General features: G+C 38.4%; 1 protein-coding gene across 6 annotated transcripts in view; it reads left to right on the top strand.

Moving 5' to 3' along the window:
• Positions 1–19,761, top strand: part of Sox6 (SRY-box 6) — a 556,070-nt gene that overhangs the window by 333,576 nt on the left and 202,733 nt on the right. For 5 of the 6 annotated variants that reach the window (XM_026781359.1, XM_013347706.2, XM_026781358.1 and 2 more), the window contains one exon: positions 7,042–7,131. The exons of the other annotated variant lie outside the window; for it this stretch is intronic. In XM_026781359.1, coding sequence (XP_026637160.1) covers positions 7,042–7,131 — 90 coding nt within the window. The remainder of the gene's footprint in view (positions 1–7,041; positions 7,132–19,761) is intronic. 6 annotated transcript variants of the gene reach the window in all.

Below are 19,761 nucleotides of genomic sequence, written 5' to 3'. Positions count from 1 at the left end.
CCCGGCAAGTATTATTTTTCTATCTAGAAAAAGAGAGTTGATATTTGGAGTGGTCAGTCAGTATAGGCAATCAAAAACAGTAGGTGGTGTGTGTGTTTTTACTAAGAAGAGGGAGACATTTTGGTCAGGAGGACGTATGAGAGAATGGTTGAGAAAGCACCAGGCATGCAGAAGCGAGTGAGACAATTTTTGAGGGCTCACCTAAATATGGCAAAACCAAGAATTACAGATAAGAGGCATCAACTAGGGCCAATAATGAAGGGACATGAAACCCACTGGATAGTATAACCTCCTATTACATTGTTCTTTCATGGGTTGCCAGTACATAATAAAATAGACCTAACGGGATGCTATTGATTAAAGGTTATATTAAACTTTAACTTGATAACAGTTCAGCAGGAAGTTGTTTGCATGATACTTAGAAACTAGAAGTCTGTTGAGCTCTGATGTGTCTTTTTTTCACTCTGTTGTTATATGTTGTTTCACTCATATATATATGGCGGGATGAGACAGGAACTCATTCTCTTTTCAGGCTGAAGATTTCGTAGAGGTAAGAGTTGGCTAGTGGCTGATTGCTTCTCTGATCTTTCAGCTTGGACCCCATTATCTGTGTCTGGGTTTTCCTTAGTCGTGCTATAAGGTCCTGTCTGTGTTGTCCACAAAAATCTCAGGTTCACACATTTTAGTTTCTGACCTGAGCATGAGAATGGCTTTCAATAGTCCCAGCAGAACATTCTGATGGGTCAAATTCTTTGTGCGGTCAGGAGGACCAATGGAAAGCAGAGAATGTAGGTCTGCGGTTGGCAGCTACAAGACAGCAGGAGCATTCGAGTGCTGGAGAGATCGCTCAGTAGGCGAGGACCTCAGCTTGATTTTCAGAACCAAATGGGAAATCATGCAGAGCACGGCATAAATATTGGGGAGGCAGAGGCAAGAGGACCCTTGGGACTCAATGGCCAACCACTCTAAAAGAATTGTGAGCTCTTAAATTCAGTGAGAGACCCTGCTTAAAAATATATAGAGGTCAACTGAGGAACATATCTGTCTCCCTTTGGCTTCTATATGTAACCTCCATACACAGGGGTACACTTATACCCAGAATCATAGAATTAAAATACCTTTCTCAAAAGAAGGACTAGAGGGTTTGGGGATATAACTCAGTTGGTAGCGTGCTTGGCTAGCAAGAACAAAGCTGTGGATTGGGTCCCTAGCACTTTATATACAGCTGAAGGATCATTCTGGACTACATAGGAAGTTCTAGGCTGGGCAGACTGGGATATACAGATACTGTCTAAAACAAAAAAATAAACAAATGGACACACAAAATAATTTATAGCCATAATCTTATATTGCTTCTTAAAATGAGTTATATGTGAATCTGACATAGTAAAACAGGTAATTGATGAATATAAACAACAGGAGCAGCAGTAACTGGAAAATGTCATTGATAAGATAGATTTTAGTAAATATGGGTATGTACAGTTTCTAACAGACATTTCTATTATGGTAAATCTGGAGCATCTGAGGGTCTCATGTGCAAGGGTTAACAGTAGAGAAACAAGGCCCAAGGCTGCACATGTATGTGGTTCTCACTCACGGAAACAAAACCTGTCTTGGAAGAAATGACCAGTTGAGTTCAAGGCCTTTTTTTTTTTTTTAAATGAACTTTGCACTGAGTGTTTAGTGGATGGTATTCAAGAAAGGAAAGCTTTTAGTTCAATCCATATGAAGCACTGTGGAAAAAGCCAAGTGGAGGGTCCGAAAGACTAGCCAAGCACCGTGTGTCCTAAGACAAGGCTGCTGGACACTTCTGCTTTGTCCTGGCATGTCCTGTATTGTTTTCATCCCTGTCCAAACGGCTCATGTTTCTGTCCACATCCGAAGCAACTATTAGTAAGTCCACGGCTGACTACTGCATTGTACAGGCCATAAAACTGATGTTTGAACAGTGATTTAAATAGTATTCAGTAAAGCAAGCACTGACATGTGCCCGAGCTGTCACCATCTCAAGTCAACAATGCCAGCGGCTTCATCATCTTCACTCCATTTTTTCCTCATTTCCAAAATGAGTGCTCTATCTCCAGTGCCAGACTGTAAGCTGGGATTTACCATGAGTATGTTGGCACCGGAGTGGTTATGCTTTGATGAACAGATGAGAGGAACTGGGTTGCTAATGATTCTTGTGTTCATGTTTTAGGTGCTAGCAGTCTTGGTGAGCAGATGAGGGAGATGCCTTCTTCCTGCTCATATAGAACAGTGTGACTTTCATGAATGTATGTTTAGTGCCAGTTGTCAGGGTAGCCTAAAGAAAGGTCCGGTGGATAAAAATAGTAACTGGAGAAAAGATTGCCCCTGACATGAAAATGCCTGCATGTGAGTCTGGCAGGTTTTAGATGTGGGGCCTGTTTCCTTCTGAACATCCTAGCAGCATTTCCAACACCTCAGTTGTTTCCCCTTCGCGCCCCCGCCCGCAAACACACCCCACACTCACAGCACATTGTTCAGTAGAGTGTCTGTGGAATTAGCATATTTCCTGGAAGGACTATATCTGATTTAATGACCAAATCATTTTAAGGCAGCACAACAGAATTTTACAGGAATGAAATCTCTCCCTTCACACCGATCATGCATGTTTTACTTGAGCATTGAGTCATTAGCATGTTTATAATGGTTCTAATTTAGCACAACATTTTCTGAATTTTATCCTTGAGTCATTTACAAATTGTTCTTATTGAGTAAACAAAGGGAACAGATTGCATTTTATACTTAGCAATTTATCTGAAAGAAGAGGGGAGGGTTAATTGTTTTAAAGTTTTGGTCTGTTTGGGGAAGTGAGCCTGCTTTCTCATTGCTAGGCATAAATGCCTTACTTCTCATCTTTTTGGATAGAGGGTATGCTGTGGAGGAGGAAAATGAAGAATTAGGAGCAGGACAAGATTGGCCACTCCCACAGGGGAGTGTGGAGCACAAGGGGGCTGGCACGAGATTATCCAAAACAGTTGGTGCATTCCTTAATGATCAAGTGCTTGAGAAGCCCAGTTCTTCCTGGCAGAGCATCTGTGTTGATGTTTAGACCGCTGCCCTGCTGTATGGGAAAGGCATGCTTTCTCTCGCTACTTCCCTAAAAATAGGATGGGGTATAGCATTGTATGAGATATTTTAAGATAGCAGAAACATTTAAGAGGTTAAAGGTTTGGCTCTTGGATCAGAAAAGCTCAGTGATACAGTGCGCACTGTTCTTTCCACACTGGATTTTCTGTGGAGTTGGTTGGAGATCTGCACACTGGTCTAGGGAAGTTATTTCTAGGTTTGTTTGGTTCAGTCTGAAAAACACACTCTGGGCTTTTCTGCCAGCTCCCGGCATGAAGAGCTTGCTTGAAAACATACTCTATTTATACCCCTTGTTCTTATTTGGAAAGTCAGTTGTTTCATTGTGTGTGTGTGTGTGTGTGTGTGTGTATGTGTGTGTGTATGTGTGTGTGTGTGTGTAGGGACAGTCATCATAGAGCATTGCTTTGTATGTTATAGTGATTTCAAAATAAAACTGGCACATTTTAGTGTCTAATTATTTTTAGTGAGCTTGGAGGGTTTTAATTAAAATTTAAGAGTGCTCTTCAAGCTCTCCAAGCTCCAATTTTATCCCACTGTATTGTGGCGCTCTTGCCACTGTTAAAAAAAAGTACAGTAACTGATAACAGCATCTGTATGTCCCCAACGAAAATGCAAGCATTTTGGCTGGAAACTAAAGTCATGAGCTCTTCAGATCAATTATCAGTGGTTGTGAATGCAGAGCAAGTGATTGCATCTGAAACTTCTGATTCCATGGTAAAATAAAGGGATGCCTTTACTATTGTCTTAAGCATCACTAGAGCAAGAAGAAATGTGTACATAGGGACTGAAGCATTTGATTCTTCACCAAATATTTGAAAGATATTTTTGTGTCATGTTTGTGATATTTTTGCCCTCTGACTTCCAATATGACACAGAAGTGAAAGAAATAATAAATGTTTACTCACAGATAAACTGTTTCAAAATATTCCAAAGCATTCCCATTATTCTATCTTCTTCCTTTGCTTTAATTATGATTTATTTACACTTCTTGACACAGAAGATAAACCTTTATCATTGTTAGAACTCCTGAAGTCATACATACATACATACATACATACATACATACATACACACACACACACACTCCATATGTATAGTAACTGAAAATGATTCCAAAATATCAGTCTACAGATTAGGAGATAATCCCACTTTGAGCATTTATTTCTTATTCCATTTGTTATGAGCCAGTGCATTAGCATGCCATGGCAAATCACATTCTTACTTAGCCTAAAGTCTCAGTTTCTAAGAAGCAGAACCATGTTTGGCAATCTGTGTATGGCACATTGTAAATACAATCATTCTTGAAACATATCTTTCTTTTGATAGAAAAAGTTTAAAGTAAGTTTTCTGAAAGATAAATTGTTAAATTTCAAACAATAAACAAGCAAAAGCCCCATCCTCACCCCTCAAACCACAGCCTACCCAAAACTATATACCTGAGTACTAGTCTAGAGGTGTGGAATCTTTATGCCTTTGCTTCAGATAGAGACTAGTTAGAATCAAATCCCCACTATCTGTAAAACAATAAGCAAAATAACCCGAGGCCCTGTGTTTTATTGAGTAGGTGTTGGTTGATGTTATTAAACTCTCTCATGGTAGGAGGGGTGAACTCTGGCCTCAGATGACATGCTACACAAATTTGGGGCACTGTACTCTTTAATGTGTCTATATTGTAGGGTTACTACAATGTGTACTGTAGTATTGTGATCCTTTCTCCTCATCTTGAAGACTCATTTGGTTCTGTAGTTCAGATAGTTTAGTCACAGAAGTTTGAACCATAAACTTAGATATTAAAATTTATTGTCATTGTTTCTTTGAGTGGAAAGTTATTTTCCAATTAATAAAATAAAACATATTTGTTCTGTGACAGAACTGTAAACTATTCAGGGGACATTTGCTTTTTTTTTAAATCCCATTAGAATCACTGTGACTGTTTATGAAGACACTGTTTTGTTCTTTCTGTGTATATAAGGACTCATTTATACAGTGTTCCCTTTGTCTCTTTTCTCTTTTCCTTCACCTTTTCTACTGAAGCAGGATCTGGTGTAGCTGGATTTCAGCATTAACAAGAAAGGATGTTTTAGTAGAATGTCAAATGCTCGAGCCTGGGAATGCGTAGCTTGTGTGAAGCTGATTGAGTTTATGTTGCAGCATATATCCTTGTTGTCCATAGAGCTATGTTTGTCTCTCATGGAGCATCAGCATTCTTTCCTTGGACCTCTGGGGTATTTCAAATCTATTTATAGAAAGTAGAGACAAGCTTTACATTTAGTGTGCATGTGTCCACTTGACCTGACTTTGTAGCCATCCTTGGTGTATTGGGTTAACTTAACCAAACGTTTTGGACTCCTGCATCTGTGCTGATGGGTATCAGTACAGTGCAATGGTAGAACATACAAGAATGGGTAAAAATATAGCAAGCCTAGTAGAGTATAAAATTTAAGACCTTTTACTGACCTTTCTCATCTGTTATCTAATGTTATCATCATCTTGCTTCGAAATCCCAAACTGATTGGAGAAACCAAAATGTCTGGCAGGCATTCCTTTGAAGATTTGAAGCCTTGTTAATCCTATAAACTCAGTTTTAATACTGGAAAAATATAGGTATCGAACAGACTACATACCTCATTTATGATTGTTAAATGGAGAGAAGTCAGGGAAGAGGTGGATGGCATTTACTTAATGGAATGTCTATGTAGAAAGGACGTGGGGTTCTGTGACAATATCAGTCCTTTAATGACACTAGGATCTGGATTCCATCCAATTTCTAATTGATTGCTCTTGTCACAAACAAATGTTAATTGTTTTCAGCAAGACTTTCTAATCATGTGGTCTTCTCATCTCTTAAGTAAGGATCCCTGCTTTTCCCAAAGCTTATCTGCCTCTAAAGCCCTTTAGAGCCATCATGACCTAACTGTCAATCTGAAAAAGTCAAGGCCGATTTGGAAGCTAGAGGGGGAAAAAAACAAAAGAGAAAATACTCAAGAGATAGGTGCTGATATGGGGGAGAAAAAGTATTTGGAACTGGAGAAATCATTTTAAATATAATTTAAAAAGAAAATTATCAGAACTTTGACACTTGGAATGCTAAAGTTTAATGGGAGTTTTCAAACCTGCCTGCATTCTCTGGAAACATGACCTATTTTGCTAAGAGTCGGATCTGGAAAAGTACATGTAGACAGTTGTAAGCAGGAGGCCTGCTTATAAATCCATCTGAATCCAGAGAAGAAAACAGTGATGGAGGAAAAAGAGATCATTATTAGGGCATTCTAATGTTTATATTTCCATAATCTTATGAGTCTTTATGAAAACAGATGTAATTGCTCTCTGTAGTCTAGAACAGTATTCTAACACACCCTAGAGCAGATGCTATTTAAACAGGTGTTTTCTTTAATGAACACATGTGTCATTTCTATATAAAAGTTTTAGTAGTTTTCACTATGAGGGTACAAAAAGCATCTTGATTTTATTTACTTGTCTATTTTTTAGTTTTGCAGAAGTTGGATTTCTTTTTTAAGGACTACGTGGTTACAGGTTAATTGGCCTCTTCTTCCTTAATGATTTACCATTGTCCCTTGTACAGCATATAAATTTTGCTTACACTTTTAAAATATAACCTGAGCTAAAAGAAATATCATATAAATTTAAACCTGTAGGGGAGAGCCTTTGTTCTGTCTTATCAGTCTGATAAATGATAAACACTGATTAAATATCTTTAGATTTATGCAGATAAGCATGTGTTACAAGCACTATCACCCTGGGGCAATAGTTTACCTCAGTCATGGTGTTTTATGATTAGAGTAATGGTAGAATTAAACATAGAGCAACAGAAACAGCTTTTGTTTGTTTCCCACCGAGCCAGTTGCTCCATTGTCTAGCTCTCTGGGTCTGTAGTATACATCTTTAATACTTACCTTTGTATTTTAATAGATTCCTCCTGCATGGAAAAACTACTTTCAAAAGATTGGAAGGAAAAAATGGAAAGACTAAATACGAGTGACCTTCTTGGAGAAATCAAAGGTAAAATATAAAAGTATCAAATGTGCAGATATTACTTTACTTACCCCATGCAGCTGCCGGCCTTTGTGCCAGGACCCTAAACTCTGACTTCTAAACTAGGTTATCCATGGAAGAGTAGGGGTGACACCCTCCTGGATGTCTTTGCTCTTAGGTGTACACTATGGACCTTCGCCCTCCCTGACATCAGTGTATAGACAGCCTTGTGAATTTACTTGAAAGACATGATAGAGGGAAAGTCTTGTCAGATAATGCAGTGCGGCTCAGAGATACCTGGCTTTTCTCTTAGACTCATAATAGTAGCTAAATTTACAGATTAAAGTTATTTGTGGAATTTCTCTTGCTGGAAAGAGGCTATGTATACAATCCAACAAAAGCAGATGGAATATACCCTACATTGCATTTTATGACTGACTTCTAAGACCTGTTTATCTTGGTTCCCATCCAGCCTCTCATTATGCCTGAATTTTGGCCAAAGCACTGGCATTTTCTACGTTTTGTCCTCCATGTCTCTGCGGAGGTGATAAGAGCACCTACCTATACGCTCCTTGGAAGAGTCGGCACAAGTGAAGGTCTCATCACTGTAGCGCCTGGCACTCAGTAGAGCACTGGGAGCACAGTACAGTGACACAGTGACGGTCACTGTTGATGTGCCCATAGATTGGGGATTGAGTCACAGCAAAGAGAGTGCTGGAATTGAGCACTTCCTGCACTTTGACTCCAAGAATATCTTTGTCTTTTAATTTATTTATTGTTGTGGTTCTGGGAACTGAACTAGACAGGCATGCGACAAGGTGCTAGGAAGTCCTATAGCTTCACTTCTGCCTGTATGTAATCCTTTTGAAATATTAGGAGATGAAGGAGTACTGTGTATTTCAGCATTGCATCACCTGTGCGTGAAGAAGTCTGTGCTTCTGGCCTAACCCAGCTCTTCTGTGGACTCAGGAAAAAGTGTCACATTCTTACACTTGCATGTCGTGAGAGGAAGCCAGGCCACCTATTAATGCTGTCAGTCATCTCACAGAATTCCACACTCAGTTTACAGGAACACGTCAGAGACTCAATCACACTAGTTCTCTGGATTTAGCAAACAAATTTGTGTTGTTTATCTCTGTTAAGACAAGCATTTGGTAGTAGATATCTCACGAAAACGTTATTTTTAATTTATCACAGAAAGCTGGTAGATCTCTGTCACTTTGAACTCCAATAAAGAGAACAGTTGTCCTTCCACGATGAGTAATTAACAACTCATTCCATTAACTAACAGAGTGTCAGAATCAAGTGAAAACGGAATATTATTTTGAATTTTACTGCTTCTGCTTTGTACTCATAAAGGCCATTTGCTTTTTGAAAAAAAAAGGAATCTCAACATAACTGATGGGTAGAAAGAAAAGTCATTAGTGACATAGTCTCCATCCAGCTGCAATAACATGGGCTGTGTGACTTCACACGTCATTTTGTGTTTTCTCCTCTTCCCAGAGTCATTGGTTTTATAACAGTGAGGACAGAAATGGCTTATGCAAAGGCAAGCGTTTGCCAGCATGAGTGATGGGGGTCTTGCTTTCTCCTAGCAGCATGGAAGCTAAACACTTTATTGTCTCTGTGATGAGGAACTCTGGCTTTTATACACTTCAGGGAGTGTTTCCCCGTACCTTTCACTCTTATTTATATTTAATTCTAATTATGAGTTTAAAAAGCCAAAAAAATAACAAAAGTTTCAGGTGTTCAAAATTTTTAATTCTCAAAAGTGAACCACGCGACCCACGCCTTTCCACTTCGTTTCTCTGGAGGTCCTGTAGTTGTTTGAGCTTCCAATGGTGAGCTATTTTGAATTTTATAGACATAAATGTTAATATTATTACTGAATTTTCCATTTAATGTGTTCTACAATTTTTCTTTTTATAAATTTTAGCATTTTGCACCACAAATATTACATACATCATATATTAACTTAGACATTAAAAATTGTAGCTAAAGCGGTAATTTGAATACTTTAACTGTTGCTGGGAGAACACACTTCTTTTCTTGGTTCTGTGTGTGACTTGGCCAGCTGCAGTTTGTACATATTTATTTGTAAAAAACAGAAAAAAAACACACAATAAAACAAAAGTATTCTTTAATTCTGCCTAAATCCTGTGGCACAAGCTTTCTGTTTCAGCTTTCATCTGTCTATCCCTTAAGTTTTGTATAAAGTTAGTCATCCCTATGAGCTGCTACTTCTCAGCATAGGGTTCATTTGAATAGACAATCTTTAAAAATCATTCTTGGCAAATATGTGGCACAAAATAAGGCTTCCCTGAGTCAACCAAGCCTTTTGTTCAACACCGAGTTTCTCATTTCCTTCTAAAGGGCTTGTCCAGAGCGTGAGGACTGTCAGAACTTGAGAACTCTGGGGTGTATTTCATAGCATCACACCCTGGTGCACACACGCCTGTCTTTCTTCCCCTTTGCGTGCGTGACTGTTGCAGTTGGTTTGTGCCGGCTTCTCCCACTCTTGAGATTAGATACGATTTTGCCATATTTTCTTTCAATTAGTTCTGTGTAGAAGCATTTAACTTTTTCTTCCCTCCTGACTATATTTTGATGTGTTATGTCAACTAGAGTTATAGTTGTTTTAAGCAGTTATAAAATAACATTATACACTCCGACTGAATGTTCAGACCCCTCTTGACTGGCAATAGGATTTCTCCTTACACTTAATTATACATTTGGAACCATTTATATAAACTTTTACTAGTACTTCAATAATTGTTGATATAGTATATTTCATATTTATCATAACTTTTATCCAACATATTTTCAATTTTTACTAAAGTTTTTCTTGGGTGGTTTTATATCAGTGTGATAATTAACATTGCAAAATGTCTTAAAATTACCTTTATATAAAACTATTGGGTGAGCAGATGTATTTATAAAATTGCATATTTTTATTGAGCACAATTTATTCAATTCTTTTTTGAAGATTCTTTTTTTTACTTTTAATTCTTTTATTAGTGATTTAAGAATACATTGTAGTGTCATTTGACCAAATTCCACTCTCCACTCTTCTCAAGTTGCACTTCCTTCAGACATCTTTGGTTTTTTCCTGTTCTTTTTTTACATTCAGAGTTCAATCTGAATCTCCCATAAAATTGTGGATGTTGAGCATTGCCTACAATATGGTTGAATAATCAGGAGTTGCACATTTTTAAAATCAACATTATTCCCTTTCTCCAAGCATCTTTAAGATAATAAATAGTAGCTTCTCAGTAAGGCATGGTTCTTCATGTCCCTTCTTACTGTCTCCCAAGGATTTTAATCGGGCTTGGAATTGCTCAGGACTGATAATTTGATCCTAATTACTTGAGTTTATATGGTCAACTGTCATGTTGTGTACAGAAAGCACTATTTTCTATAGTCATTCATGAATTCATGCCTTGTTATGTATTATCACTCTGTCCTGATTGAGCTCTCTCGACAGTCAATGGAATAAATTTGGTATGAACATACTCTTTAAAATTAAATATTTTCTTGTCTTTGGATCATGATTTAATTTTAAAGAGTATGTTCATGATCCAAAGACTTGAAGATTCTTTATATTTGTGTTGCCTGCAAGTATGTGCATGCAGTGCCCACTGTGTCTAGAAGAGGGCATTAAATTCCCCTAGAACTGAAGTTACAGGCAGTTGTGAACCACAATGAAGGTACTGGGAACAGAACCCAGATGACTACTATAATGCTACTTCTCAATCTCCCAAATCAATTCATGTCCCTCATGAAAGTTTTGGCTTTAATTCTGCACATTTCCTTTTGTTTTATCCATATTTGAGATATTTCTGCTCCTGTAGTTAGAGATTATACTCAGTTTTACAGATTAATTTTACTGGCTCACTCCTTAATTTCCCTTTTGGGGGCTCACTAGGCCTAATCATGTTGCAGCTGACAAGAATGACTCCCTGTCTCCTCATCACCTTGCATCACCCTGCCTAGATTGCTAAGAACAGTACTGAGCAATACAGTCAGTAGCAGGGATTTTGGCGTAGTTTTTAATTTATAGTGTTGGTTTTAGTATTTTAAACTTTGTATTAAAATAACCTAATTTATTTTTTAAATACCATCTCATGTAGCTCAGGCTGGCCTTGAATTTATAATAGTCAAGGATGACCTTGCCTCCCCTGCCTCTAGCTTCCTTGTGCTGATATGACAGACATGCCCCACCATGTCCTGCAGGATGTATCTCTCATAAATTGTGTTAATTTGTGACTTTTTTATTTGCAGTATATAGCATATATGTAATAAAATATATGACATACATATACACATATTATATAATATATTACTTCCAGAGTTCAAAGTAGAATTGGCCTTTTCTTTCCTTTCTAGATAATGTAAAATATCAAGTAGATTATATATTTTTTCTTTCTTGAAATTTGAATAATATATTCAGAAAAACACCAGAGCTTCATACTTTTTTAGGTGTCAGTTTTGTCATAAAGTATTTTTTTGAAAAAAAATCATATAGTTTGTGAGATTTTCAAATGTATTAACGTGGATTTAATATACAGCATCTGCTATTTCAGGTCTCCTGCATGTTTTCTGTTATATATCTGAATTTCACTTTTGCAAATTTGTTTTTCCTCTTGCCTTTCACTTTCCCCTACTACTACTTCCCACTCCCTTAAAGGGGTGATGTTAGGGCTTGTGTGTTGGTCCCACTCCTTTCCAGCACACCAGTCACATCATCTTGCTTTTAGAATATTTGTCATTTTATGAATGTTTAATAATTACATGATTTGGTAACTAATCTGTCTTTAAATATTTTCTATAAGTTTTAAAGTCATACAGTATAGCTGGGTGTGGTGGCACATGCTTTTAATACCAGCACTCAGGAGGCAGAGGCAGACAGATCTCTGTGAGTTCGAGGCCAGCCTGGTCTATAGGGTGAGTTCCAGGACAAACTCCAAAGCTACAGAGAAACAAACAAGTCATACAGTGTAACAAAGTTACTGCTGAAAGGAGGGAATAGCCACCATCAATCCTGGTAGGATAATCGAGAAATCATAGAATGGATAAAAGATTATTGAAAAATGAGCCTTCAATCCAGAGAGCTTAATAGTTCTATACAACTAAGAAACAGTAATTTCTTTTAAAGATTTCACTTTAAAACTTGCTTCATGTAATACTATCCAAATGAAGCACCACAAGGCTGCTAAAATCAGGGGATAGTGAATAGTGCTCAAACTACAGCTGAAATCGGAGAGACACTGAGTTAGTATGAGTTGCCATTGAGTCTGTGTTGACTAGTGGTTTTTTTTGTTATTTCTTTAGTAGTTTATTTTATTACTTTTAGTTAAGTGTATGTATGTGCCTGTGTGGCTATATGCACAGGAATGAAGGTCCCTGAGGAACCTAGAGGGGTCAGATCAAATTGAATTGGAGTTATAGGTGTTTGGGAGCTGTTATGCATGGATGCTGGAAACCACACTTGAGTCCTCTGGAAGAGCAGCAAGTGTTAAAATCACTGAGTCATCTCTCCAGCCACTGCTTTCATTGTTTATATGTAAGGCAGATAACAGTATGTTTCTATTACACGTAGATTCTGGTTGGGTGGTTTGCAGTCAAGCCAATTGATAAGAACATTACCTCAAAGAGTTCTGTTTTTCTCAGTATGGTAAGAATGTCTGAAATACTCCCCAAGCACCCTTTAAATATGCCAAGAGGAGACTTCACAGCGTTGTGCACTGCCGCATTTCTGCAGGCCACCTCCTTTCCAGTCACCACAATACTTGGGACTAAAATGGGGTAACGTGCACGAGTTTAAGAGCAGAAGTCTCATGAGAAAAGCCCCAAACATTCATTGTGACAGGAAGGAGGGATCAGCCTCACACATACTATCTGACTTGAAGTTGTGTTGGGTAGGAGAAAAAAATTCTGTTTTGTGCTGTTTTAGGGAGTTGGGATAACAGGGAGCTTGTTCTTAAAACGCAAAACAACATTTGAAGAAGTTTTGGCATTTGATATTGATATAGTTGGAGTGTGTGTGTGTGTGTGTGTGTGTGTGTGTGTGTGTTAACTTAGGGTGTCTGAAACATGAGGTTTCCATCCTGTGTCAACAGGGAATATGAGATTCTTTATTGCTCACACAATAGAATTGTAAAAGTACCTAAAATTGCGAGTGCTGACTCACACCTTTAACTCTGGAGGCTGAGGCAGGCATGGCAGTGCAAACCTTTAATCCCAGCATTTGGGAGTAGAGACAGGTAGCTCTCTGGGTATTAAAGACCACCATGGTCTATTTAGTGAAATCCAGGATTGCATGAGACCCTTTCTTAAAAAAAAGAAAAAAAAACAGAGCAAGAGTCCAGATATGATGGTTTTCTCCTTTAATCCTAGCACTAGGGAGGCAGTAGATTTAGCCTAGCCTAGACTACACGTTCCCAGGCCAGCCAAGGGCTACACAAGGAGACTGTCTCAAAATCAACCAAAGAGAAAATAACAAAAGTTCTAAAATATTTAATGTTTATGATAGTTGACTCCAACAACTGAGTAAAGCAGAACAGAAAACAAGCCATTCAGAGTGATATAGGAAGCTGTAGAGTGGGGGCTCCAGAAGTCTCTGCCTGATGTGGTAGAGTGCCTTTAAGTTCTCTGAGGTCTTACCACTGTCAGAGGGAAAACTGGACCAGGCCCCTGTCTCCCCGTGGCATGCACTGGCTCTGTGCGTACCTTTGATTTTGACATGTAACATGACAACATGGCCTCACTATACAAACCTTACTGCCACCCCTGCTTAAGTGACTGAAAGAAGGGTGGAGACTTGTGATAAGAAGGCAGCACAAGACAGAAGTGTGGTCAAGTTTGAGTTGTGCCAAGTGTGGGAAGATTCCAGGATAGCCATGGTTTGACACATTTCTGAATGCAGTGGTGACCCCGAGCCATGCCTACAGCATATGGATCTGCGTCCTATTGCTGTGCAGAGGCTCACCCTATTCAGTTTGTAGGAAAGGATTTGAGCCAGTCTCCCTGCTTCCCAATCTTCCCCTGGATATGGTGGCTGGCATGTCGTGCTTCATGTGAAGGCACTTCTTTGGGAACTGTGCCAGGGAAACAGTTGTTTGCGTTAGCATGGACTGAACTGTGCTGTGTTTGTCAAACACCCAGATGACAAGAGACACCAAAAGATGATGCGTGATGAAGGAAATAAGGAAAAGAATGATTCCTTTCTAGTGTTAATTATGAGTAAATGTTTCACTACATACATTAAGGTATAAGGTAAAAGCATACAAGGTAGGTATGGCCACCTATAGCTTAGAAAGATGAAGTAGTTTTTTTTTCTGATGGAAAAATGACTGAAAATACATTTTCAGTGGCATTTCTGTAAATGGTTCCAGTGTTTTTCAAAGTTATTACTGAAGTGCAATCATGTATTCACTTCTGTGTCTGAGGGATTTGACTTTAGCCAGCTTCAGTTCTCAACATTCATGCTGAAGAGCAGAGATGCTGCCCTGTTCTTTTGTCAGGGCTGCTTTTAAAAGACTTAAAGTTAGAAACTATATGCCACATATAATGCAAACTACAACAACTGTGCTTGTAGCAACAACTGAAGTGAAAACATAAAGGTAATCTGGGTATGGGGTCAGGACTGTAATCCTAGAACTCACAAGGCTGAGGCAGGAGGATTGTGGGTTTGAGGTGAGCCTGGACTACACAGTGAGACTGTTCCCAAAACCAGAGAGAGCACCTAAGTAAAGTACAGCAGGGACCACAAAGGAACTTCATTCCAACAGACCTGTGAAGTACTTCTGAGAGCCTGGATTCATTTCCATTTTGATGCCAACAAGAACCCTCCATTGAAGGACAGGTATGAAGAGTTGTGGTTTAATTTCAGGACACAATGGGTCTTAAAGGTCAAACAGGGTGGGGTGTTCTAGAAGTAGCTTAGGCAGGGTCAGAATGGATCTTCCAGTTCCCACAGAATCAGTATTCAGCACCACAGTCGCTGACTGACCTGTCTAGTGCCTCCTGTTTTGTTTAGTCTCTTATGGACCTAAACTACACTAGAGTGCGTGGGTACTTGCTCCCTACCTTGGCCTCTTCTGTTTTGTTTTGTTTCCATAATCCTCTGTTCTAGGACTAATGCTGCCCACCGTTTTCTGCTATAAGCAATCATAGGATTCGCTTGGCTGGGCAGGAACTACTACTGTATACTTTGCATATTTATTTATAAATGAGTTTTCCTGAATTTCTACTCATAAATTTATAGTAATCTCTTCCTCCTCTGGGGAGGCTTCAAAAAATAAGAGACGGACCTGGAGAGATGGCTCAGTGGTAAAGAATATTGGTGCTCTTGCAGGGGACCCAGGTTCAGTTCCCAGCACCCAGATGGTGCTCCAAGGCACCTGATGTCTGTGTCAGGCTTCTATAGATACCAGGCATGCACATGATGCTCATACATATAAGCTGGCTCTCACATATATTTATGAAAATTACTAAATCCTAGAAACAAAACAAAACAAAACAGGAACACTTGAGGGCGAATCTTATGCCAACTTGCCAATAAACCCACCAAAGGATATTCATTTGGGGATTTTTTTTAAAAAACCTATTCCAATAATAGCATGTCATTGCTTGTTTAGAGTCCATGTATCTGAAACTTCTAAATTGATTTTTTTTTAATGCACTGAGTTGCTTTAGATGCTAACTTGTGAGTTCAGGGATGCCGCCTTCTTACCTCTGGTCTTATGAGCTGGTGCTGTTGATTGGTCCAGTACCTCTTGTACATGTCCCTGTAGAGTAGGACTTCAGAGTCTCACCAAAAATCATCGGCACTCCAAAAATTAGGGCTGGAGGCTTTTTGTCTGCTACACAATCTGACTTGTGTTTCTCCAGATCAGTCCAGAAAGTCACTGCTCTAAACCACATGGTAAATTACAGCAGAAATTTAGTATTCTGCTCCAAATAACATGTTTAGCCAATTTCACAAAGTCTTTTGGACGTCTTGTAATCAATAGCGAGTAATTACAGGAGAACTCCTGGATTCCTTTAGCCAGCAACAAATGCACAGAGCAGCCCCTTCTGAACACATACACATCTGAATCCAGCAGCACCCACGGTTTCTAATTATACCACTTTGCATGAGTGTAGACATCTCGGAGCTCTCCTTTATACTCTCTGCTATAAACATCTTTTCCTTCTTTTGAAGTCTGTGTGATATACATGCAAGCAATTAAAACCTCCCCCCTCCACTGGAGGTTGGAGACGCAAGGTCTTCTTAATTAAAATTCTAACAAAAGCTACCGGCAAAAATTCCTACTATATGATTAAGGTCTAAAGTATTATGATACATTAGACTCATTGTTAACTGTTGGGATTAAAAGAAATCGATATGTTGGGGTGAGATCAGCTGAATATAATTAACGAAATCAATGTTTACATAAAAGAAAATACTAAAGTTTAATAGCAGGTTCTGCTTATAAATATAACACTGGCTAAAATTGTTCTTTATTGTTACTGCATTGACCACATAATCATATTTTAAATTCAATGAATAAGAATCGAAAACTTCTTTCTTGTAGTTAATTATTATAATTAGAACACAAAACTTTAAAATCATATCTGGTTTCAAAAGTTTTAATTATGAAAGATTCTTAAATGTAAAAATAGTCTCCAATTATAAAATATTCCCAGTGATTCCATTTTTAAAAGGCTAATTTTAGCAAGAGCCACATACCAGAGTCAGAAAGAAGGCAACATTGGGAAGAAGTAAAAAGAACTAAAGGATTCTTGTGCAATTATGATTACATTAATATGCATTAGTCCATCCGGGATATAGCAAAATTAAAAGGGATACGTTTTGAGATAACGTGAAAACAACGCACCTTACTTTTTCCTTCCTGGTTTCTGTGATGAAAATAAATATCACAACAGTATGGAGGAGAAAAACTTCACTAATTGCAGCCTAGATTTTTCAGTCAAATGAAGGTCATTAGCAATTTCCTGGAAGCCTTTAGATTGCTTACCAGGAAATGATAGCTAGCAGGACATCTGTAGTTCTCCTGGTGGAATTAGTGAAACACACTGGAGTTTTAATGGTGTATATCAGATATAGGCTGACAGGGGTGGGGCAGGGTGGAGTTCTCTACCACAGTAGGTAATATTCTTTAAACAGAAACTTTTTTTTTTTTTTTTGGTTTTTTCAAGACAGGGTTTCTCTGTAGCTTTGGAGCCTGTCCTGGAACTAGCTCTTGTAGACCAGGCTGGCCTCGAACTCACAGAGATCCTCCTTTTTTTAAAAAAAATTTCAAAATTAGTATACAAACCCAGAACATAGCCATTAACACCCATACATTCACCCATACGTTCTGTGACGAGTAGAACTCACTAACAGGGTCACTGTACAAGAGGGGTCTGCAAGCACAATGGCACGTCTAGTCAAACTGAATGAGACAGCTCGCTCTCATCGTCACAGTTTTCCATGTTCATCAAAGTGAGAAGAACTGAGTGTAATATGTCTTCCAAGACATCTATTCAAGTTTTACTTACTCTACATTTTGATGATTCCATGGAGGTAGAATCAGCCATGTAGAGAGTGCAACTTATCTGAAATGATTGGTCGGCTTCAAGAGGGCTCGGATGTCTGAAACATTTAGTGGTGACAGGAATATAGAGGCAAGTATATGTATTCATTAGGTCATATAGAATTGTAAAGAAAGAAGTTTCTGGTTGGTTTCCAGAGGGAACAGGAAGAAGGGTATTTGGTAACTACCTCTTATATCACAAGTGATTTTATAGGAAAGGAGCCAGCAAGTGTAAGTCTGAGAGGGTATCTCATAGGCCAAGAAACTGCCATTATCATATACATCTGTCAAGTTTACAACACAGAGTATGTTGTTAATGTTTGCTCAACCAAAGTACTTTCAGATAAGTTAGGTCTGTACACATTAGTCCAGCTTTATTTCCATCTTGTGACAATAGGCAAGATAGATATCACAGACCTCCCAAGTCTTTTGTAGTATTATTAAACTATTGTGTTTAAGCAAGGTCAAATTGTCTTGCTCAAAAATTTAAATGACTTTCAATGTAACTGGTTCTTTTTGTTAAAATAGAATTCCACAGTTAAAAATTCTGACACATAGTTTGCATAAGGTTTTTTGTTTGTTTTTGTTTTGGAAGGAGTTTTTGGGAATAAATTTTACACTGTAGCTCAGGCTAGCCTAGGACTCAAGGCAATCCTCCTGCTTCAACCTCCTGAGTTCTGAGATTATTGTTGGAGCTACCTCTCCTGTATTGGCTTAATTTGTTTTGAAAGTAGCTGTGGCAGATGAAATTTACTATGTACACACTTGTCTTAGCACTTATACAGAGACTTTAGTAAATACAAACTAGAAAAAAAGTTAAATATACTAACATTCATTTGCTGTATTTCACCTCAGCCTTTTTCATTTGAATAAATTACAGAGGTTTAAAATATACATTTGTGGTAATATTTATACACGACTAATTTTTGGAAGAAAAAGTCCTGGAACATTTTTAGTCTCTTGTTCTTTTGGGGCTTACCCGTGCTCTGTGTTTAGCACAGTAAAGGAGACAGGGTGCACCCTAGATATTGTTTTAGTGTAGAGTTAGCTCTTGAGCAAATTCTCAGGGTGGGGGCATGGCTACATCCCATAAAAACTGGCATGTGCTTCTGGACCTCTACAATCCTAGTTATTTAGGTCATTTGTCTGAATGGGAAAAAAGCAAAAAACAGGCAGACCACTTAATAAAATGTGTGTATTTTTGTCCAAATGCTGTTCTTCTGAATAAGGACTATGCACTGAGCATAAATTGTACATTATTCTCTACATTAAATTTGTTACCAATGTTGGTAATTACCACTGAGTGCATATTTAATGCACTGGGGGAATTTGATGCAATTATTCGTTTATTTGTGATTCCCCTTCAATCTAAATGTCTACATTAAACTATTGAAAAAGAAAACTCTGGAGAATTTAGGTCACTTTTAAAAATTCACTCACTTTCTGAACCCTGGTGATAAACATATGTTACATTAGCCAGGATGAAATTAGCATAGGCCCTACATTGTAAAGGATACAGTCTCTAAGTTTAGTAACATAAAATAAACCCTACTTTGAATACAGCCTTCAAGGGGGTGGACCATTGGCCACACCACCTGCCTCCAGACTCAGTGGAGACGTTATAACTGAATGCACGTTTGAGCTAGCTTAACTTCAGATAAATTATTTTTCCTTGAGCCTCTTTCCAGCACTTTGGTATGGATTACACCAAGAAATGGACTAAATAGACACAAGTTGGTAGCTTTTAGGAAGTCTGTTCAAAATGACAGAAACCACAGAGAAAAGGTCCAAGTTTGACTCTCTTCATGATTGCCCAGACTTTTTTTTTTAAAGCTCAGAGAATTTGGGTACTGAAAAAGACCCCTAATGCTGAAAGGGTCTGAAAATAAGAAAAGTGCGAGAGGGGTAGAGTTTCTGTCGACCCTCGTTTTATTTTCTCCTTTGATCATAAACTGGAAAGAAAGTACACGCTTCACAGAAATGGCTCACCATCATTAAGATGGTTTGGCCAGGAGAGGGAGCGAGGCAGATGAAGACAGGTTTTTGATGACAGGTGGGATTCCGCAGGCATCTGGTT

This window comes from Microtus ochrogaster, chromosome 8 (genome assembly GCF_000317375.1).
Source record: "Microtus ochrogaster isolate Prairie Vole_2 chromosome 8, MicOch1.0, whole genome shotgun sequence".
Taxonomy (NCBI): domain Eukaryota; kingdom Metazoa; phylum Chordata; class Mammalia; order Rodentia; family Cricetidae; genus Microtus; species Microtus ochrogaster.
This window is presented reverse-complemented; position numbering and strand designations above follow the sequence as displayed.